Source organism: Malaclemys terrapin, chromosome 1 (genome assembly GCF_027887155.1).
Source record: "Malaclemys terrapin pileata isolate rMalTer1 chromosome 1, rMalTer1.hap1, whole genome shotgun sequence".
In the NCBI taxonomy this organism is placed as follows: Eukaryota; Metazoa; Chordata; order Testudines; family Emydidae; genus Malaclemys; species Malaclemys terrapin.
This window is the reverse complement of record NC_071505.1, coordinates 127,350,691-127,374,034: the sequence shown is the minus strand read 5'-3', so window position 1 is coordinate 127,374,034 and position 23,344 is coordinate 127,350,691. Positions and strand designations below refer to the sequence as shown.

Here is a 23,344-nt window from a genome sequence, read left to right as displayed (position 1 = left end):
GGTCCTGCACCATCATTTATTATATCAGCTCCGCTCTGCACATAGTTTATGTTAATTAACTGCTGCTTTCATGGCCAGCAGAAGGGATTGCAAGAACACAGTGTTGTGTAGGTCCTACATAAACAATATTATTTCGGAATGGTAGCACTCTTTTCTTCCTTCTTATTTAAGTTATAGCTTTGAAACACACACACACATGCATGTGCACACACAAAACCTGAGGGAAATTTCTGACTATATTAGTGTTCATTGAAGGAGTCCATCACAATAATTTGTCTAGTTGGGGATTGTGGCTATGGAAAGAGATACATTAGATGAATATAACACCATTGACTTCAGTGGTGCATTTGAAGCCAGAGTGTGTGGTTTGGGTTTGTTTGTTTTTTTGGTTACACTCTTATACATGCGACCCACAAGCCACGTGTGCCATAGCTTTTGTTGGTTATATTATACTGGCTCAAAAGAACCATCTCGGGACTAATGGGATTTTTACATTTATTCTGGGCTTTCACCCATTGTCATCAGACATCACCGGTGTGGTGTTTTGCTCTGTTCAGTGTTGATATAATAGTCGGCGGCGTGCGTGTGTTCCCTGTGTGCTGCCCCGGCTCTGCGCAGATAGCTGACACAGCAGACCCCGAGAGAACCCCTAATGACCACAGACTCCGATAAGGTACGAAGGCACCCGGCCAGGTTTATTGCCAAACGAAACACAGTCTCTAGCTCCCTGGATCAGATGTCTACAGTTCTGCTAGTTCATATGTGCTCCCTGACAATGGACTGGCTAGGTCAGTGGTGGGACTTACCACTGTCCCCTAGGCCAGACAAAGACAACTCTTCAGGGGTACACTTTTATACACAGGTACAAACAAGTTACACATCTCTCCTGACGTGTAGAGGTGCAACCCCTCTACATGTTAGGGTGCCGCCTCTCACTTTGTACATGTTGGTTCGAACAAAACTCTATCATATTACGCTCCTGTCCCTATCTTTAGGATGGGTCAGGCTGTTCCTTGTTATCTATGTGGAATGTGCTTGTACTGGAATGTTCTGGTACCTTTCTTGGAACATGTTTATATTACTAGTTCTTAGTACCGTTTAGGTATGTGTATAATTACAACATCAGCCTTCTTCTTGCCAGTTTCTGTGAGCAGGGCCAGCCTCTGGCTCACAGCTTAACTTTGCTTTATGATAACAATGTCTTGACCATTACTTTAGTTCAGGCCTTAGGTCTCATACCAGGCTTCTGATACAAGGGCTTATGTTTCAGGGCCTCATCTTACCACACCCATTACCTGCATATAAACATGTTTATCCTAATCTTCACTGCAGAGGCCAGGGTCCACCCAGGGCTTGGCGCTGACTACTTTTTGGCCATGCCCCCGGGTTGCAATGCCACTCATTAATATTCAGAAGGGATGGGTGTAAGGACGCATGGGCCAGGAGGGTCAGGCTGCTGCTGGGGGTGGTCAGGGCCAGAGAGGGGAAGAGGAGGGTCAGGCAGAAGGGGCAAAACTCTGACACCCTCCTTTCCCGAGTTTAAATAGCCTTCTGCTGTGCCTCCTACACTGTATGTTCAAGCTGGTACCAACATCTTTCTGGTTTGCAACTTGTATCCCTTAGCTTTAGATCCAGGATAACTTTATTCTGTAAATGAGAGGAGAATGTCTCCCCCACCCTCAATTCTACAAATGGGAATGATTAAACGCATGTCTCAGAAAAGGGCAAAGGCAACTGTATTTCAAAAAGTGGGGGTGGGAGAGCACAGGACCTTGAGCATTGGCCTGCTAAATCAAGGGTTGTGAGTTCAATCCTTAAGGGGGCCATTTAGGGATCTGGGGCAAAGAATCTGTCAGGGGCAGTATTTGGGCCTACTGTGAAGGCAGGGGACTGGACACAATGACCTTTTAAGGTCCTTTCCAGTTCCATGAGATAGGTATATCTCCATATTAAAAAAGGAAACACTGGGTATAAAATGTCCTTCACCCTTCCTACATACTTTGCATGCCATAACTTTTTGATTTGCTGCCTTAAATCACTGCCCTGCCGCCCATCCCCCAAAGGCATACTTTTCTGCCTTCAGTTTCGATTCTTTTCCTCAGCTGGACGGGAGGAGGCGCCTGATCCGCCCACGAAACCGAGCGAGCGGAGGGAGGGTCTGCGCAGTCAGTAATCGCCTGGACTCGAGAGCAAGCATGTCTGACCCTGCGGTCTGCAGCTTCATTACCAAGGTCTTGTGCTCTAACGGGGGGCGGCTGGAGTACAGCAAGATCCCCGAGCACGTGGGGCTCTCTGAGCAGCAGCTGGAGCAGATCCTGCAGGATGTGGGGCACGAGAGGTTTCTGGTGCACCAGGAGTTGGGCGGCCGCTGGGTGATCGCTGTGTCCCCGCTGCGGCTCTGCGTCCGCAAGGAGTGTGCGGGCTGCGAGCGCCTCCACTTCTGCAAGCTCAACCTCATGGGCAAGTGCAACTTTGGAGTCCGGTGAGTGTAAAGGAGGGGACGGGAGCTACGAGGAGGAAGAGCGGGGAGGGGAGGAGGCTGGCACCGGGGGCCACAGTGGGGGAGGGAGTAGAGGGACAGGCACTAGGGTGCAAAGAGGGGGAGGGGAAGGGAGCAGGGGGTTGTTCCAGGAGCAATAGTGGGGGCGCGGCTAGGCACCAAGGTGCAAAGTGAAGGAGAGGGCAGGGGATCTCTGGCAACACAGGCAGTGGGCATGGTTGTTGTGCCTTGCACTCCTGATACTGTACTCTAGGCTGGTAGGTATGTAACTAAGGGAACCCCTGTGGTTGTGCTGAACAAGGGTGGATAAAACTCGATTATTTATATACATAAACATCAGGCTTTTTAATTTAAATATCGTTTTCTTTTTTAAAATTGAAATAGTTGAAATTACGATGACCTATATTAAGGCCTAAGTATAATCTGTTCATTTAAATTTAAAGTGATGAATAATATTAAGCCGTGCATGTTTGCAGCTGAAGTTTTAAAGAAAGTCAGATGGACTAGACCAGGGGTTCGCAGCCTTTTTCTTTCTGAGCCCCCCCCTCCCGCTACAAAAACTCCAGGGCCATCTGTGCGACCACAAGGGTTTTCTGCATATAAAAGCCAGGGCCGGTGTTAAGGGGTAGTCAGCAGGGCAATTGCCTGGGGCCCCAACCCACAGGGTGCTCCACAAAGCTAAGTTGCTCAGGCTTCTGCTTCAGCCCCGGGTGGCCCGGACTTCAGTCCTGCATGGCAGGGCTTAGGCTTTCTGCCCTGGACTCCAGGGAGTCTAACACTGGACCTGCTTGGTGTACCCCTGAAACCTGCTCCCCAGGGGGCCTGAGACCCTGGTTGAGAAACACTGGACTGATGCCCTCACGAGGTCCCTTGCAGCCCTACATTTCTGAGATTCGGTGAAATCATTGAACAGGGGCGCCATTTCAGATTTTGGTGGGGAAAGGGGCGCAACTTTAACTGTGATTCCAGAGGCTACTTGGGCACCTGAAAACTCTTGGGTTTTTTTTGCAGATAATTTAGATACGGTATTCCTATCCGGTAATTTCTAATTCCTATATCAAGAAAGAAAATCAAATAAATATTAGATCCACTCAGTTCTAATACTGAATGTTCTGACATCTTGTGTCAATTCACTTAAGAGACACTGGTTAGGTTTACAAATGTGATGTATATTCTTACTTTGTTACTAACTCTTGCATACAACAATTGAAATGGTTGTAGAAAAATCTAGGTTACTTTCCATCACTTTTTTGCAGTTCATTAAGCTTGGAATAGCTCATTTAACTTTTGGAAACATCTTCCTCTAGGGCATGTCCCCGTGAGTTTATACTGCACCTGCCTGGGACTGTTGGTGTGTTACCTCACTATAAATAGACTAGAAACTGACTTTAAATAGGAGTGAAATTGACTCATAGTCTCTTTCATAGTATTGTCAACCCCAAATATTCAAAAATCATGAATCAGGCTCACCAAAAATCGTGAGATTGGCTTTAAAATAATGAGATTATGTAAAAATAATAGATTTGATCTTTTTATTTACATTCTGCTTTTTGAGCCTTTACGGTGCGCTGGGGTCACATTTTGAAGCTTCCTCCACAGCCACAAGGGTTAGAAACTTCATTTTTCTTTAAGAATGACGGCTGAAATCATCACATAGCTACTCGACTCCAGGAGTTGAGGATTTAAGGAAAACAATAATTATGAGACTCATGACAAAATCACAAGCATTGGTAACACTGTTTTCACTTCTGTTTAAAGGCTAGTTACTTTCCAGAAGGGTCTTAAACACAACACTACAGTGATTGAGTTGCAGTTTTCACAGGAGAATATTTTAAACCAAACACCAACAAAATTTCATGTTTTAAAATTGAGGAAAAAAATTGAGAGTTTTGAAGTATATCAGGGCCACTGAAGGCAGGAAAGGAAAATAAACAGGCACAGGAGCTCTGGGCAGCTCTTCCTCTTGAAAGAAAGTTGGAGGGTCCAATCTTCTAGTCCTTAATCAAGTAAAACTTCTATCGCCATCAGCGCCTCCGCTTATAGATATGTTATCACATGTTCACTGTGATGTTAATATGTGATCAGTAACTATACACTATATTTATATATCTGAGCCATTTTACTCAGAGTTACATATCTTGTATGCATTGGCTCAGGGACTACATTTTCTGGCATATCCTGAACAGTGCTGAGCACATATAGTGCCCAGTGAATAATACAAATCATGACAATAATTGTTGACTTTCTGGACTCGGTGGATGCAATTTCTGTTCTTCTGAAATTGGCCTGAATACAGCTGAAACACTCAGAAGTTGAGGTATAATCACATCTGATACTCGGACGACACTTTCTCATTCCTTCCTTTTCTCAAACTCAGAACAAAAAATGACAAAACAAAATGGTTTTCAGTTAAAATCTAAAATTGCACAGCAGGCATTGCTGTACAACCCAGCCTGGGGCAGAAACTGCCATCCATTGGCGTTTAAGTTTCTCCTTTCTGTCTGTCTCTGTGCTGCTTGAACCACAACATCCTTCTCAATCACCTGGGATCAATTGCTGGAGTCTCAGAGAACTGGCCTCCCTAGTTTTGCTCCTATCTGAGTCCTCTTCTTTGCAACATGCAGCAGAGAGAAAGGGTGGCCCAGTAGACCGGGAGATAGCCCTGAGAGACCTGGGTTCTACTCCTCTCCCCCTGGACTTCCTGTATGACTTCAGTTCAAGGCCTTAGGGACAGAGTTTCAGAGGGTTTTAGGCACCCAAAGATGCAGTTAGGCATCTAGTGGGGTTTACAAGCACCTAACCTTCTAGGCATTTTTGAAAATCCCAGTAGGTGCCTAAAAACCGTTGAAAATCTGTCCTTTAGTCTGTGTTCCCCTCAGTGCCCCATCTATACAATGGGGATAACAGCACTGCTCTGCCTCACTGTGGGGCTATGATGTGAGGCACTCAGATACTACGGTGATGGGATACCACAGGTAGAGTGGGAACTTCTCTAGACTATTGCTATCCCTCCCCTGGGCTTTGGCCCCTTCTTTTCACTCCCCCATCTCCCTCTTTTCTGAATGTAAACTTGGCTCAGAAGGCTTAGCTGTATTAATTCTGAGTCTCTTCAACACCTCCCTCCTCCCCCAGGGATTCCTGTTTTACAGGTTCATCTAAGGACTTCCAGACCCTTAAAAAAGACCCTTAAGAAAGGACTGGAAATTACATTAGCTTAATCGCCCTGCCTCTGTTTGTAAACAAAAAACTGATTCCCTGCCCCAGGGGCACAAGCTGGGAGAAGCACCTCTCTGCAGAACTCACATTCCACACTAATGCTGTACAGTTAAGCATTCTGCCTGGGAGCCCACCTCCTGTCCTGTATGAAACTCCTTACTTGGCGCCCTTGCCATTGAATGCGTGGGAGTCACTAGCTAAACTGGAGCCAGTGTTTGTTAATGACCTGCTGATAGTTGGAGCCTCATCTGCAGGTGCAGAGAGAGTATTTTCTTCATTTCAGTTTATCCAGCTAGTTAATTCAAAGTTGAGAAACATATTGAGAGTTGAAAAAGCAGGAAAGCTTGTTCTTTAAATCTGAATAAAATCCAGGTTGTAAGAGCACAAGATCTACCAGTTCTAAAATCTTTAAGGTCACCGTGACCAGAAACAATTAATTTAACTGACTGAAAATTCACTAACTTCCTTTGTTTAATAAATCAGTTAGTCTTAAACACAAAACCTGTTTTGATAAACTTATTTTTCTTATGAATCCAGCATATTTTAGATAAATGTATTGAATTCCAATTTTCATCTAACTGCAACTTGATACAAATCATAAGTAACAATTACAGTCTAGTAAATATGAACTGTTATTTACCATTTTATTGATATAAAATGTATGTTATGGATTTGAAAAAAGTATGTTAAGCTATATAATGTCTTAAATGTGTATAGATGTAGTGTACCCTCCTTAGCAAAAAGAAATACTAGATTACACCAACTAATGAGAATCAACTTTATCTTCGGGGGGGAGGGGATTTAAAATGGATGATTTAAATCAATCCACCCTGTTCTAAAATAAGACACGGAGGGCCCAAAATTTAGAGGATGGAAAGGTTGCTTTATGTAGAGTGGGGAATTGCCATAGAACAGACCCATCTAGTCCAGTATCCTGTCTCTGACAGTGGCCAGAACCAGATGTTTGAGAAGAGAGAGAAGCCTGCAGTAGGCAGAGATGGTATAATCTGCCCCACATTAGGTCTTACTCTAATTTCTCATAGTTAAATTTGGTTGCATCATTGCTGCATGAACCTCTCTCTCTTCCCATACTGTTTTTAGCATTAGATATAACAACTCTGGATATTCTTGTTGTTCATATATGGAACGTTAGTGCCCTCGTGGCCACGATAGTCAGCTCTGCAGGCAGCTCTGGCCAAGAGATGGCGCATGCAGGAATGCAGCAGGAGAAATCCCTTCCACCCCAGGGGCACCTGTTCCAACCTCCCCCGCCACTGAACACACACCCCCACAGGAAAAGTACCATGGATATAACAAGGGAAATAATTATTTACAGAGGGATGAGAGGCGAAAAACAACAAGGGAAAATATAGGGGGAGCAGTAAGACATGGCTGCATCCAAGCCAAGGCCCCACAGGCCCAGTGGTAGCACAGTCTGGAAGGGCAGACACAGAGCAATGTGTCTGCACACAGAGTTCAGGAGTCCTGAGCAAAGTTCCAGTCCAGTTGTGAGTCTTGGGTGCGCCTGGTCGTCTTCGGCGCCAGTGAACTTTCCCCCAACAAACCCCTCCGGTGCCTTCTTCTGCTGCTCTCTGCAAAGCCACACAGAGCGACCACCTCCCCACTTAACTAGCCTGAGGCTAGGTCTATACTACCCGCCTGAATCGGCGGGTAGAAATCGACCTCTCGGGGATCGATTTATCGTGTCCCATTGGGACGCGACAATCGATCCCCGAATCGGCGCTCTTACTCCACCAGTGGAGGTGGGAGTAAGCGCCGCCGACAGAAAGCCGCAGAAGTCGATTTTGCCACCGTCCTCACAACGGGGTAAGTCAGCTGCGATACGTCGAATTCAGCTACACTATTCACGTAGCTGAATTTGCGTATCTTAAATCTACTCCCCCTCTTTAGTGTAGATGTACCCTCAGCCTCCCTCCTTGATCCCAATGCAGAGTCCCAAGCCCCAGTACTTGCAGCTCTGGGCAGCCGTGATACTGGGTCCAGTTCCAGCCTGTCCTTCTCGGGCGATTCTTCCCTGGCACAGTGCTCCTCCTGGCTCCTGTCCTGGGCTGTGATCGGCCCTGTCCGTCTCAGGCTTCAGGCAGGTTCTCTCTTTCACTTTTCCAGGTCCTGCAGGCTGCCTCTCCCTCTCCTTGGAGCTCCAGCGCTGCCCCCTGAAGTTTCCCTCCTTTTTTCTTACTCTCCCTCTCCCCCTTAGGAAAAAGATTTAAAGGGGCCATGCATATAAATATCCAATCCCACCTTGAATCTTGCTAAATTCTTGGCCTAAATCACATCCTGTGGGCATGAATCACACATTGTGTGAAAAAGTTTTTTTTATTAGTGTCGAATTTGCCACTGTAGCCCATAAGGCTAGCCTAGCACCACCTTTCAATTTAATTGAATGTCCCTTGTGCTGGTGTTATGAGACAGGGCCAACAGACTTTCCTGACCCATGTATTCAGATCATTCATTATGTGATATAATTTTATCATGTCTCCTTTCTAATGTAAATAAACGCATTCCTTTCAATCCTTCCTCATGAGAGTTTTTCTGTGCTCCCTAGTTATTCTCACTGACCAGCTCTGAACCCTCCCTATGTGGTGACCTCTACTGCACACATCACTCTAGATGAGGGTGCATGTCACAGCACAGCTTCTCCCCAGTTCCAAAATACACACTGCCTCAGGCAGTGTCTTTCAAGGAGGTTTATTTTCTTAATAAAAACAAGTAAACAAACAGATAAACAATCTTCCAACTCCATCCTCACTTTGACGTTTCATCCCGCTCAGGCAGATTCCCTCTTCTGACCAGCTCTGCCTCCTCTCTGGGACAGCAGCCACCTCAGGGCAGCCTTCTTGCTCCAGGGGGCCCACCACAGCTCCACTCTGCTGTGGTTTTCCTGCCTCAGGCACAGGTGCATAAGGAATGGGCTCCTGCTGTATGCTCGCTATGTCCCTGATATGACTCTGCTTTAGGGTTGCCAACTTTCTAGTCACACAAAACTGAACCCCTAGCCCCGCCCGTTCCCTGAGGCCTTGCCCCCTTCTCCCTCAGTGGCTCTCTCTCCCCCACCCTCACTCACTTTCACTGGGCTCGGGCAGGAGGTTGGGGTGCAGGAGGGGGTGAGACCTCTAACTGGGGGTGCGGGCTCCGGCGTGGGACCAGAAATGAGAGTTTCAGAGTGCAGGAGGGGGCTGCGGGTTGAGGCAGGGGGTTGGAATGTGGGAGGGGGTGAGGGCTCTCAGGTGGGACCGGGGTGAGGGGTTCAGGGTGGGTGGGGGCTCTGGGGTGGGGCAAGCGGTTGGCGTGCAGGGGGCGGGAGAGTTCCGGACTGGGAGTGCAGGCTCTGGGCAGAGGCTGGGGTTGAGAGGTTTGGGGTGCAGGAGGATGCTCCGGGTTTGGCAGGGGGATGGGGGGAGGAGAGAGTCAGGGCTGGGGCAGGGGGTCCGCGGCGCAGTGGGGCTAAAGCAGCCTGGCTGCCTGTCCTGGCAGTGGCACTGCACATTCCCAGGAAGTCCCACAATCTGCATCTTATAACATTATTGTTGTTTTACATATATAGGGTGATATTCAAATCTATTCATTTCCTTTAGGTTTATAAAGAAGTAGACAACATTTTGATAAAATGTGGATAAAAACTGTTCCTGGGTAAATAGTTCCTCTTTTCTTAGGCAATGCAAACTTTTTCTTAACATAGGAATTTTTAACAGGGATTTATTCTACAATAAATTATCCAAATTCTGTTGGAAAGGTAGGTTACTTTGGGTTTGTGTTGGAATAACCCAGAAGAGAATTTGACTCTAAGGTAGGGTAACCAGATCACCCAGGTCAAATATCGGGGTGGGGAGGCGGGGCAAAAAAAAAAGTGGCAGAGGAAAAAAAACAACCCAACAAACCTCCCCTCCCCCTTCCTCCACAAGCGCTGGAGGGAGGCCCCGGAGACGCAGGGGGAGCACAGTGCCGTGAGTGAGAGTCCGGCCTGGCCCCGAACAGGCAGGACTCAGTCGGGTGGTACTGGAGGGAGAGGAGGGGGGCGGCCCGCGGGGCCAGGCCGCGGCTGTTCTCCCCCCCTGGGCAGCGGGACTCGGGAGCAGCCGCTGCTGCAGCTCCCACTGCCGCAGGGGGGAGGAAGCAGCCGATGGCCAAGCTCGGCGGCTGCGGCTCTGGCGCCTGGGCCTGAACCCCCCGATCCCGGGCCTGCTGCGGTGACCCAGCAGCGCGCATGCTGTGCCCAGCCCTTGGCCAGTCGCATCTGGGCTGCTGCCCAGCTGGTGCAATCCCATGGCAGCCCCGGAGTGGGGGCAGCAGCCCCCCGCCCCGCTCGGGTTCCACAGGGGAACGAACAGGGCTGGGCTGCCGATGCCTCCGCTGCGGGATTGCACCAGCTGGGCAGCAGCCCAGACGCGACTGGCCAGGGGCTGGGCGCAGCGTGCGCGCTGCTGGGTCCCCGCAACAGGCCGGGGCTCGGGGGGTTCGGGCCCAGGCGCCAGAGCCGCAGTCGCCGAGCGCCATGGCCACTTCCTCCCCCCGCGGCAGTGGGAGCTGCAGCAGCGGCTGCTCCCGAGTCCTGCTGCCCAGGGGGGGAGAACAGCCGCCGCCTGGCCCCGCGGGCCGCCCCCCTCCTCTCCCTCCAGTACCGCCTGACTGAGTCCTGCCTGTGCTTGGGGCCAGGCCGGACTCTCACTCACCCCGGCCCCGCTTTCCCCCTGTGTCTCCAGGGCCTCCCTCCAGCACTTGTGGAGGGAGGAGGAATGGCGAGCCTGGGGAAGAGGCAGGGATTCGGGGAGGGAGCCAATGGGGGGAGGAGGGGACGGAGTCGGGGGTGGGGGGGCGCCAGCATTTCTGGGCTCCAGAGTATTTGCTTGTTTGTCCAGTGTCCCAACCTAACATTGGTCGGGATGCGGGACAAACAAGCAAATATCTGGACAGTCACGATAAAATCGGGATGTCTGGTCACCCTACTCTAAGGGTAAAATCTACACTTAAATTTGCATGAGTATCACCCTTTGAACCTATCCTGCTCTTGATTACACACACTCCTGTTGCTCTGTTGACTTTACTGTTTTCAGTTTATTCAGTGCAAGTAGGATTCCATGCTGGCCCGGGAGCCCATACTCTCAGGCCTTAATGCGGAATTAGGGTCTTAGATCATAAACTCCTTAAGACAGAAAATAAAGTCAATTTGTTAATAGAACAGCAGGCAAACCTGTAGCGTCGTATAATGTTGATATTTGGAGGGGAAAAGACTGCAGGAAACAAGTCTTACGCAGGAGAAGGGGCAGATCAATAGCGGCATGTGAACCGATGGTTCAAAAGTCAATGAGACCGTCAGAGGGTAAGCACTGAAGAGTAGTTAAATTGAGCAGTGACAGGAGAAGTTTTATTTTATATATTTTATTACTGAGGTACACATAGTTAAGGGCTTTACTGAGTCACATTTCAGACTAACAGTTAGCATTGTTTCTGGATCTATCCTAGTTCCCTCAGCATTCCTGATTATCTTTCGTTGTCATTCATTCTCACTGCAAATGGCCTATTGTTGCTCTCAGATAAACAGATCCCTTTTAATACATTATTGTCCTGATGTCTTCCACCATTTCTCCCCTCCTTTCTTTGTACACAACCCATAAGATTGGGTTCTATATTTCTTTAAACATTTTCTAAATCTTTCCTCTACCTTCCTTGTCAGCGAGGTGCACCACGTCCTTGTCCTATTCAACTCCTTTCTCTATTCTGAATTCACGTTTGAACTCTTGACAAACTGTTGCTTCTTTCTGTGCAATCATTCCATACCACTGCAACCTTGCTTTTGCAATGTCCTTCTCTGTACTCTGTAACCACCACCTTCTCTAGCCACTTTTTTTCTTTCTAAAATAATCTTCCCCATCTGCTGTTCTGACCATGTCACTCTGACTCACTTCACAAGCTTTCTCTCACCATCCATGTCATTTTCAAGCCCCTTGTCCTTGACTAAGCTCTGCACAAGTTCATTTTGTTTCTTATTAGTAAGGATACAATTTTGTCATAGAGGTCATGGGATTCCATGACTTTAATGGACTCCGTGACTTCTTGAGCTTCAGCCCCGCTGCAATGGCAGGGCTGGAGCAGCTGTCTGTCCCTGCCGGAGGAGCAGCAACCAGGGTTGGGTCACTGGCCAGCAGTCAGCCCCTAGGACTGGAGCAATGGCTGGGGCTGGACTGGGGCAGAAGCCGTGGCCAGGGCTGGAGCAGGAGCTGGCAGGGGTGCTGGAACAATGTTTATAATGGGGGTGCTGAGAGCCATAGAACTAAACTGTAAACCCTGTGTCTGATGGAAACCATTTCAAGCCAGGGGGTGCAACAGCACGTATGGGGGCTGGGTCAGCCACCAGGGCCAGAGAAGCTAACCTGAACTCCTCAAATACTCCCTCCCAGTGCAACGGACCCCTCCAGTGCCCCCCCAACTGTACCTCCCCAGTTCCCTCGTCTCCCCTCCCCTGGGAGTGTCCTCTATTTGGGAATCTCTATATGGTAACCCTACGGGTGCAAGGCGGAAAAATGAGAATCGATTAAAAAACTGGAGGGGCAGACTTTTCCCCCAAGATGTGCCCAGCTGGCACATGTGACCCAGCCAGACGGAGGCACCCAACAAACTACTTTCAATGTGCTGGGTACATAATTTTTTTTTCTTATCAAAACAAGTTTTGCTTTTAAAACTGACTTCTTAAAGAAAAGCAGTAGTATCTGCTGTTAGTGAATTGAACTGATTGTTTCTGTGGTCATCACACCCTTCAAGCTTTTAGTAGATTTTATCCTTTCACGCCTCGTTTTTATGCATAGATTGTAAGAAGAAAACAAGCATCCCTGCATTTTCAACTCCAGATTGGTTTCTTAACTTTGAATGAACTAGTTGAATAAACTGAAAGAAAGAAAGAAAGAAAGAATAATCTCTGCACCTACAAGAGGCTACTGGTGTCAAAAGCTGGTTTAGCACTTCAACAAATGCTGGTTGCAGGTGCTTAGCCAGTGACTTTAATCAGCTCAGTGATTTGATAGGAAACTTACTACTTAATTTTTTAATTTAAATGATTTTAATAGATAATTTAAAATAATGACAATCTATGTTAAGGCCTAAATTTACTGAACAATTTTAAATAGGTTTATTTTTAAAAATAAAACTAAAATTTAATTTAGATCAGATTTAAATAAAACAATTTTAAAAAATTCATTGTTTGTTTTTTATCCACCCTGCTTAGGGCATTAGCCTAGGACTTGGGGAACCTGATTCTGCCACAGACTTCATGTGTGACCTCGGGCAAGTCACTTAGCCTCTCTGTGCCTCAATTCCCCATCTGTTTTAAAAACAAAACAGGGATAATAGCATTTCCCTAGCACACAGGGGTGTTATGAGGATAAATCTATTAAAGAACCTGAGCACTTCACAGTCTATGGTAATGGAGGCCATTATATATAACTAAGATAGATTTCTTGCTAGGCTTCCCTTGTTCCCTATGCTTCTGCCAAGCTTCCTTTCTAGTCTCATGTCTGTTTCCTTCTTCCACTCTCACCTTCCTTGCTTTAGGTGTGGTTGCTCTTGTAAGCCACCCAGGTTAAAGATCAGTGTATTTGATCTGAATTTTGTTTATTCCTTTCCAGGGCATGTAAATACTCCCATGATATCTTCACGGATGGGAACCGAAAAGTGCTGAAGACCCATGAAGTCAGTGGCCTAAACGAAAATGAGCTGCGGGTCCTGCTCCTCCAGAATGACCCTTTCCTCCTGCCTGATGTGAGTCATACTGATTTCTTAAGGAAAGGCTGTTTGCTAAATAGGTATGGAAGAGGTGAGAGATGATGCTAAACTAAAGCGTGGAATTGGATGTCAGGGAACTTATTTTTTTTTCCCCTTTGCAACTGATTCACTGTATGACCTTGGCTAAATCATCTACTCTCTGACTTAGTTTCCACGCCTATATAAATTGGAGATAAGAATACCTACCATGAAGGGCTGTTGGGAGGCCTTGTCTACGTTACTAATGCATTGCCAGTATACTGTACCAGCAGAGCCCTCTAGTGTAGATGGGCCGTATGCCAACAGCAGTTTGTTTTTGTTTGTCAGCACAGAAACACATCGTCTCTGAATGATCTTAACTATGCTGATAGAAGCCCTCCTCTGTTGGCATAGCTGTGTCTATGGAGGGGGTTTGGCAGCATAGTTACGTTGGCTGGAGGGGGGTGTCTTTTCACACCCATGGCTGACACAGCTGTGCCAACGAAACTTTGTAGTGTAGACCCAGGCTTAGTGATGTTTTGTAAAATACAGTTTTGCTGGAGGGTGCTTGGTGGCTACAAGCAGGCATGTCTTTGAACTATAGGTGAGCATTGAGACTGATGGGCATGTTAGCTTCCCTTCGTTCAAGATAAATAGCAAAAACAATTAAACTCCTTTTATGGAGTAAGAGAGCTGGGGACAGTGGATGCCACCATTCAAGGGACATGCAAGTCTGATCAGAAGCTGAGCTATGTGGATGGCAGGGTTTCCCTTGGGAGCTGGTTGCAAACACAGGGGCTATGTATGTCCGAAGCAGACAAGACAAGAAAAAGCTAGGAGACAGCCAGGGAAGCCCTGGTAGGTGGCCCTGGAAGGAAGCGTCTTATGGGCAGCATGCTGGCTAGAAAGAGGCTTGGAATTGTGAGTAAGAAAACTGCCTGTTTGGTTGGTTGGTCCTGCTATGTTCAGAGAACCAGGACTTTGGGTACATTCTTTGTAAATAAACAGGGTTGCACCCTATAAGACACATCTGACGCTCATCATCAATTTATCCTCCTAACGGAAACAATCTGCAAGCCCCAAATATCAGCTAACTGTTTGGGCCAAAAAGGCCAACAGTACTTTGAAATCCAAAGATGGTTCTGTAAAAATATTATTGCTTTCTGAAAGCTTACAGTAGGTTTAGATGAGCAAGGAAAGGTGGTGGCGGGGGGAGTTTGCTTACATCTTATTCAGCATTGAAGTTATGCAAGGAAATGATGACAGAAAAGTTTCTATTTTTAAAATTATTGTGTCCCTCCTAGAATAGAAAGGGTCCGTTTTAGGGCTGTCCAACACCCTGACAACAACAACAAAATCCCAAACACTTCCACCTCTTTAGTTCAGATTTTACAGTTAGCATTCAACCCATACAAAACAGATCATGGACACTTTTTCTGTGTAGCCATCTCCATAAATTCAGCCATCTTGAAAAACAAAAAGGGGTTGTGCTGAAGATGCAATGGACAGTGAATATGCACTCACTTGAGTTAGAAATATATTTGAATACTTTTAGCTCCTTGGAAAGAATATCAATATTTGCATACAAATCTCTTACTCTTGGGGGAATTCTGCGTCACTTGTGCAATGCAGAATTTTGCAGAAGTTAATGTTGTGCACGCAGAATTTCCTTTCCCCTACAGAAATGGGCTGTAGTGCTGCTAGCTGCCACGAGGGACCACTGGACTTGGCAGAGCCCAGCTTGCACGTAGAAGACGCTGCCAGGGGGAGGGAAAGGGAGTTAGAGGGTTCCCAGCATGCCCTGAGGGAAGCAGAGGGTGGCACGCAGGAAACTCCGTGCAAGCCTGGGACCGAGCATCAGGCTGTTTCTCCCTCTCCCAGAGCCCAGGGATTCAAAGGAGGGGGTGGGTGTCTGGGCTGGAGGAGCCACGGCTGGACTCTAGGGGGAAGGCCTGTGGTTGGGCTCTGGGGATGAGGGGTTGTGGGTATCTGGCCCCCTGGCTGGCTCTGGGCAGGGGGGAGGAGACAGAGAAACAGGAACTGGGTTGTTATAGTAGTTCCTTTAATTCTCTACTTCTGGGGGAATTTTTGTGTGTGTCTGTATTGTTACAGACATACTTGCTGACAGGTATTTTGAAGTAAATTACCAAAATAATTGAAACTGGCATGATTATATAGTGTTTTTTTCACAAATAAAATTTGCAGAATTTTAAAATATCTGTGTGCAGAATTGTTAATGTTTTGTTGCAGAATGCCCCCAGGAGTAATATCTGCTTTTACGTATCCTCCCCACCACAAAGGCTGGACCCAGCCTGATTCAGTGTCTTCAATCAATTCCCTGCCATTGCCAAGGCCTTGGGCATAGGGCCCACAGGAGTCAGTTTCCTGAGGACTGAAATGCTTTGGTCTAATTAAAGTCATTGGGCTTTCTGAGCCAAAATGTATATGTTGTGCTATGCAGCAGATCAGACTAGATGATCTAATGGTTCCTTCTGGCCTTGGAATCTATTAAACAAGCAGCAACCAGGACAGAAACATGAAGAGAAACCACACTCCCACCTTTCAACAAACCCATTTATGAATGAGTTAAGATACCAGCACCTGGTCTATTTACTATTAATGAGCTTGAAATCCTAGAATGATTGTGAGTCTCATGGATTTAATGTTCTTTATCCTTTTTTACCTTAATTTGTCCCCAGAGACTTGTTATGTGTGCTTTATTTGTCATCTTTGTGAGAGATGTGCCCTTGTATTTCCTGGTTACTTTATCTCCTTGATGCTGTGTTTGCATTTGCTGTGGAGACTGTCAGATGATTTGCCTGCAATTTTCCTCTTGTGGTAACTGGTGCCATGAATTTACTTTGTACAAATTTTGTGAAATCGCAACATGTGAAGGATAGACTGTAGGCCAGCATGATGTCTGGTTTCCCCTCTGCATACAGCCACAGCTTCTCCCATATATAGTCATGACTTGCAGTCTTTTCAACAATTCCAGTCCTGTTCTATAGAGGAATACACACATCTGCCAAAACAAAAATCTAATCCAACGTTGTGTAAGGACATCCCTAGTTGGCACTGGAGTTCATTAGACTTTTCTTACTGGTCTGTCAGTTTCTGCTGGAGGACACTAGCCCCCCAGAATCCCTAAGCTGTGATAGACTGGTTGATCCATTCTAAAATCTAGTTGTCAGCTGAAACCAGTTAGCAGAAGTTTCAGGGAAAAAATCCTAAGGATACTTCTTTCAAAATGGGAGGCTTCAATAAATGTCTGTCAAAGCATGAATGTCTGTTAGCCTGGTGCTGGAGTCATTTTAAAGTACTGTGAAAGGTTGGTTGACATGTTAGGCCTTGGCTACACTTACCAGGTAGTTCGACGGCTGGAAATCGAAGTTCTGGGTTCGACTTATCGCGTCTAGTCTGGACGCGATAAGTCGAACCTGGAAGTGCCCGCCGTCGACTGCGGTACTCCAGCTCGGCGAGAGGAGTACCGCGGAGTCGACGGGGGAGCCTGCCTGCCACGTGTGGACCAAGGTAAGTTCGAACTAAGGTACTTCGACTTCAGCTACGTTATTCACGTAGCTGAAGTTGCGTACCTTAGTTCGAATTGGGGGGGGGGTAGTGTAGACCAAGCCTAAGAGAGGCAGTTTTGTGAGTAAATAAGGGGATGGAGTGAGATGGTTGAACTGCTAAAGAGGGCAAAAGTGAATCTGAGATGGGAAAGTGACAGAAACACAAAAATATGTTGCCCCTAGCAGCGGAAGGTGGGGAAGAGAGATCCTCCTATCTGGAGAGGAAAAACCAGTAGCAGCGAGCGTTCTATACAGAAAATACTTAGGGTCTTCTAGCTTTGTACTTAGGCAGTCAGATCAGACATGTATCACTCCAAGCATAACAGCTTTCTCTATACCGAGCAGGTCTTGGTCAGGCTTCCAAAAATAATCCGTGAATCATTCCAGCTTTTCTGGTTTGTATATAGCCCACATCACTGAGCATCTTCTGAAAGTGTATTAATAATTATAAGAGTTAGATAATTTATTATAGTGCTCTTCATCTGTAAATCTCAGAGCGCTTTACAAAGGAGTACAAGTATCATTACCCACACTTTACAGATGGAGAAACTGGGGCACCGAGAGGGGAAGTGACTTGCCCAATGTCACCCAGCAGGCCAGTGGCAGTGCTGGAATGTCTCTTGGGTCCCAGTCCAGTGCTCTATCCATCAGGCCAGTGTTGTGCAAATTAGAGGGTCTGACCCCCCTTGGGGGGGCCACAAGAGGTTCTCTGGGGAGAGTGAAGAAACTGGGATCCCACAGGACCCACTGCTGTAATAGCAGGAGCGGGATACAAATAGAGTGGGTATTGCGGGGTGGGATGGGAACGGGATTAAAAAAATAGTCCTCCTGCGCCGCAAACAGCACGTATGCCCTGGCCAGCAGCTGCTGCTCTTCGTCCTGCCAGCTCTGAAGATAGCTTCGCTGCTAGCAGCAGTGCAGAAGTAAGAGATTACTTCAGATTACAAGAAATGGAAGGGGGTGCAACAAATTCCATGAATGGTAAAGGGGGGAGGGTGCCTGGAAAAGTTTGCACACCACTGCATTAGGCCACTCTGCCGTTAAGCAAGAAGAATGGCATCTGTCGCATGTTTTCTGTTTTTTGGTTCCCCCCCCCCCCTTCCTCTTTCAGGATAAATTGTGTGGGGATTTTTTTCTGCAATCTCTGTACACAGAGGCAGTGTTGTAGAAATGTCTTGTCGTTGGAGCAGAAGATGGTTCCAAAATCCTGTGGGATTTTATTGTTTAGCCTTGGAGTGGTCTCCAAGAAAACTTTGTCTCCTGCACAGGCTAGAACATAAGGACGGCCATAGTGGGTCAAACCAATGGTCCATCTAGCCCAGAATCCTGTCTTCTGATAGTGGCCAGTGCCAGGTGCTTCAGAGAGAATGAACAGAACAGGTAATTATCAAGTGATCCCAATGCTAGCTTCACCTTTAGAGTGGAAAGTTCCATTCTGCCAGAGGAGCAGAGCTTTCAGCCGTGGCCGTGGGTATCCTGGCCCCAAGTCATTGAGTGCCCCCTCTGTTCAGTGAGCAGACAGAAAACAAGGATAATGCATCTCAAAATGTACTCTTAGTTTATTTTGGCAATGTTAGTTTTCTCTCTAATTATTTGATGTACTATTTAACTCTTTACAGCAGTGTTTCCCAAACTTGGGACGCCGCTTGTGTAGGGAAAGCCCCTGGCAGGCCGGGCCGGTTTGTTTACCTGCCGTGTCCGCAGGTCCGGCCGATCGCAGCTCCCACTGGACGCGGTTTGCTGCTCCAAGCCAATGGGAGCCACTGGAAGCGGCAGCCAGTACGTCCTTCAGTTCGCACCGCTTCCAGCAGCTCCCATTGGCCTGGAGCAGCGAACCGCGTCCAGTGGGAGCTGCGATCGGCCGGACCTGCGGACGCGGCAGGTAAACAAACCGGCCCGGCCTGCCAGGGGCTTTCCCTACACAAGCGGCGTCCCAAGTTTGGGAAATGCTGCTTTACAGGAACATACTCTAGTCATACTTGGCATTTTCTAGCACTTTTCCCATCCAATGATCTTGCTACTAGATGTTGGTAAGAGACCGAATAGCGTTCTGTGTTAAGTAGGGAGACAACCTCATATGTGTATGACTTGTAAGGTGTGGATCATTTACTTCTCAGTCCAACTTAAGAAAGACCTAGAAAAAGCGTAGAACAAGCCTGTTAAAAATGCAGTCATCTGAGCAAAAAGGACACTTGGCCTTTGCAGATTAGAATTTCATGTTTTTAATTAGTGTAACATTGAGGAGCCTTAGTCATGGATCACAGGACTCCATTCTGCTAGGCGCTGCACAAACAGAAAAAAAGACAGACCCTGCCTCAGGAAATGATACTCTTATGCAACATATTGTAAGCTGAGTGAGGTAGGGGCCATCTTCTGTTCTGTGTTTGCACAGCATCTAACACAACGGGAGCCTGGTCCGTGACTGGGGCTTCTAGGCCCTACTGCAACACAAATAATAAACAACATATAAAAAACAGTTTGGTGTGGCCAAAAGTGCCATTGTTAGAAAGGTTGACATGCCCTCTGGAAACCTCACATGACTTTGAAATCCATGAAAATTCTTTAAAATGTCTGTTCTCGGTGACCTTCGACTCCAGAAATATGCCTAGGTTACAAAATCAAATTGATTATGGGTTTTGTTTTATTCCCAACTTGTCCATTACAGAATCCATATGCAGGTTGGGTTAAGAAAAGCCTAATGACTGGAAGGGGAAAAAAAAGTCTCTTAGACATTTCTCCTTCCTCCCTCCCCAGGTATGCCAATTCTATAACAAAGGTAGAGGACCGCATGGGACTTGCAGCCAGCAAGACAATTGCAACAAACTCCATGTTTGCCGACATTTCCTCCGAGGAGAGTGTAGGTTTTCCAAGTGCAACAGATCCCACAGGATTATGGACAACAATGTGCTGAAGTTGCTGCTAGCAGAAGGATTAAATATTTGTGTCGCAAAGAACATCCAGGTTATCTGTGATTGCAAGCATATCGAGTTCAGCACGGACGTGAGCCGGAGGAGAAGTAAGTGTTAACAAACAAGTGTAAATTGTAGCATGAATGATGCTTCCTCCTCCTCCCTTGGATGTGTTGGAGGCTATTCTTGACCTACATCTCTGTGGGATTTCACCATTCTTTTCTGCTTTCAGTGCCTCCCCTACACGATAGACCTACACCAGGTGGAGATAAAAAGAAAGCAAATGCTGGGAATCCAGAAGAAATTGAACCTAAGCCTACTTCCATTACACCAGCCTCTACATCACATGAGCCTACCCCACCAGGTAAAACTATATACGTGCCACTTAGTTTGTATGTTGAACCATCTTTTCTGAATTTCCATTTCCTTAGTTCTTGAGCGTAGGCTGGGTATTGACATTCACTTCCTCCTCTGCCTTCAATAGTTCTGCTCACAAGAATGGATCAGACAGTGGCTAGACCCTATCACAGACCATGCATCGGAGAGCACTTCTAGGCAATATGCATCAGTATCTTTTTATACACGTAATAGTGATTGTTGTACAGGAAGCTTCTACTGAGGGCTAGTAATAGAATTTCCAGTTCACTAGCTGGAATGAGCGTGTTCATTTGTAACAATTACTAATAATAGATTATATAAGTAGTAGGATGGTGGTGGGGAAAAATACAGTTTATTTGCATTGAACATTAAGGCCAAGTCATGAGCTCATGTAAACCAGTATGATTCCATTGAAGTCAACCAGGGAGGATCCAGTCTAGTGGCTGCTTTACATTTGTGTTATGATGCGGGTCATGGTGGGGTGGTGGAGTGCTAGAGCGACACCTGGAGCTGAGAAGTGATTGGAGCGAAGATAACTACTTTTTATCTTTTTGGTCTGTTAACTACGCGGAGCTAGTAGAGGCTATTGCAGAGTCCTGCTCTCCTTTCCCACCTTTTTTCCTCACGGCTGAAGACTTCTTTGTTTTTAATTTTCATTATAGCCCATCTGTTGGTGGTTTGGCAGCTTGTTAGTATGTCAGTTAAATCATCTCACATTATGGTTTACTGTTGTGGATCTCTGTTCCCCCCATCTCTTGTCCCCAACAAGTAGAGTATAAAATATAGTTATACATCTTTGTTAGCTGAGAGGTTGTGTTGAAGCCCGCTCTGGGATATGAATAATGTAGTAGAGAGAGAGAGATCCTGGTGCAAGACGTGCAGCCTGAACAGGCAGCAAAGTCAGGCCATGTATCAAAGCAGGTGCTTACGAGTTCACTGTCCAGTACTTGGCAATGGTATGGCTAGCGTTGCTAAAGCACCGGCACTCCTAAGAAGTACTAGATACTGGGTATTCATAAGTAACTTGTTTGTGTCCATGTATAAAAGAGAAATCATAGGAGGGGCACCTTTGTCCAACCTAGGGGACAGCTGAGACTCCTGCTGCTGACTGACCTGGTACCATTGTCATGGGCATACGTGTGTTCGTGTACCTGTAACTCCTATAGAGAACTAGGTCTGTCCTTCATGGACAATAAACGTGACCTAGCGCCTTCGCCACTGAACCAAGCCTGTGGTCTCTCTGGGTGGTACTGCTGAGGTCGGCTAAACCGACTACGTGCAGGGCTGGGACAGAATAAGGAAACACACACACACACACACACACACACACACACACACACACACACACACACACACACACCCCTCTGACAACAATACAAACAAGTTACGTATTAAACTTCTGACGTGATTCGTTACCAGCCTGCACCTTGTACCTGTTGGTTCAAACAAAACCTCTCCATCCATTATCCCATCATCCTTATTTTAGGAGAGTTCGATGCGTCCCTGTCCCATCTTCAAGGAGCGTGTTTATGCCGTAACTCTATGTTGAGGTAGGCCTGTGCTAACCTTCTGGAATGTGTTTGCATGAATACCCAGTGTCTAGTACTACTTAGGAGTGCCTGTGGTTTAGCAACACTAGCCATACTATTGCAAAGTTCACGTAATGGACAGTGAACTCGTAAACATCTGCTTTGATATATGGCCTGACTTTGCTGACTATGGTTCAGGCCTCAGGTCTTACACCAGGCCCCGTGTTCCAGATGTGTGCACGCTCGCGCGCGCGCGCTCTTTCTCTCTCCTACAAATAGTAACTACTACTAAGCCTCCCTTCCAGGTTCCTGAAATTAATGCCAGTGGTGTCAGTTAGTGCTGTGTGGGGCAGCCCTTACTTGCACCAGGCCCAGGCTCTGAATCAGGAAGCTGCAACCAGCTCCTTGCTGCCTCTCCGACAGAACCGAGAATCAAGACAGTCTATTTTTTTCTGTTGCAGGGTGTTTTGTTGTTTGGCATGAGGAGATACGTTTGATGTGATCTAGACTGTTCTTTCCCACAGGTGTCAAAGCTGTTCCTTCTATTAATGTTTCTGGGACCAGTGGAATTAAAAAATGTGATGAGATATGCCTGTACTATATCTGGAGGTACTGCAAACATAAAGGTAAGTCTGACTAATGGTGTTATCCATTGAATGTCAACAGGAACTGCCCTGTGCAGACTTCATATCTCTACTAGTAATGGGATATGGAAACTTTCATATCTGGATCACTGGCTTAATGGTGGTGGTAATGATTCTCCATCCCATATCTAATGCCTTCAAGGTGAGTTGGTCTAAACCATGGACTAAAAGCTGTCGCAGTTGTGAAGAGCTTCAGAGGAAAAGCCAAAGGCTGAATAGACAAACACTGATGCGCCCTCTGTCTTAGAGGTGGGCTCTCCCAATCAGGGGTGAGTCATGCTGGTGGGCCTAGGTGGGGGAAGCTTGCACTGTCATTGCTTGCATGTTTCTGTGGCTAGAGTAAGTCAGTCTCCAGGGCTGCTAAACCTAATACTTTTGGTGAGTTAATTTTTTTAAAAGATAAAAATCGGAGAAAGATGCTGTTGTCAGACTTGAAGCATAAGTCCTTGCAGACCAGTACCAGGGTCTGATTACAGCCATGTTCATTTCCCATTAAGCCCTTTACCATATGGCCTGAAGTAGCACAACACCTAGTTCCTTTTATATGAACCAGCTGAGTTATGTCAAGCTGCTTCTGTTACTGATGTTGCTGATTAAAGTTGTATAATACTGAAGTAAGTTGCCTGGGAACTTATGTTTTTGTTTGTGCCAGACTCGTACTCCAGGAAAGATGTGAAAGATGGTTCTACTAAGGCTCTTTGTCTAGTATGCAGAGTTAGTCAGACAGCCCTCTCCATGTCTTGGTAATAGGATTCCAGCATTTGTTTTTAAAATATTATGCCTTTAAAGGATTGACCCCTTCTTAGCTTTCCAACATACAGCATCATGTCCTAGAAATGAGCTCTGT

General features: G+C 46.6%; 1 protein-coding gene across 3 annotated transcripts in view; it reads left to right on the top strand.

Annotated features, from left to right (window-relative positions):
* Positions 1-2,092: 2,092 nt before the first annotated feature.
* Positions 2,093-23,344, top strand: part of LOC128842505 (protein mono-ADP-ribosyltransferase PARP12-like) — a 39,963-nt gene continuing 18,711 nt past the window's right edge. Inside the window, exons 1-5 of one of the 3 annotated variants that reach the window (XM_054038583.1) lie at positions 2,093-2,482; positions 13,354-13,486; positions 19,792-20,053; positions 20,179-20,310; positions 22,378-22,479. In XM_054038583.1, the coding sequence (XP_053894558.1) occupies positions 2,196-2,482; positions 13,354-13,486; positions 19,792-20,053; positions 20,179-20,310; positions 22,378-22,479 (916 nt within the window). In that variant the 5' untranslated portion in view covers positions 2,093-2,195. The remainder of the gene's footprint in view (positions 2,483-13,353; positions 13,487-19,791; positions 20,054-20,178; positions 20,311-22,377; positions 22,480-23,344) is intronic. The other 2 variants (XM_054038563.1, XM_054038572.1) reach the window with 2 other exon arrangements.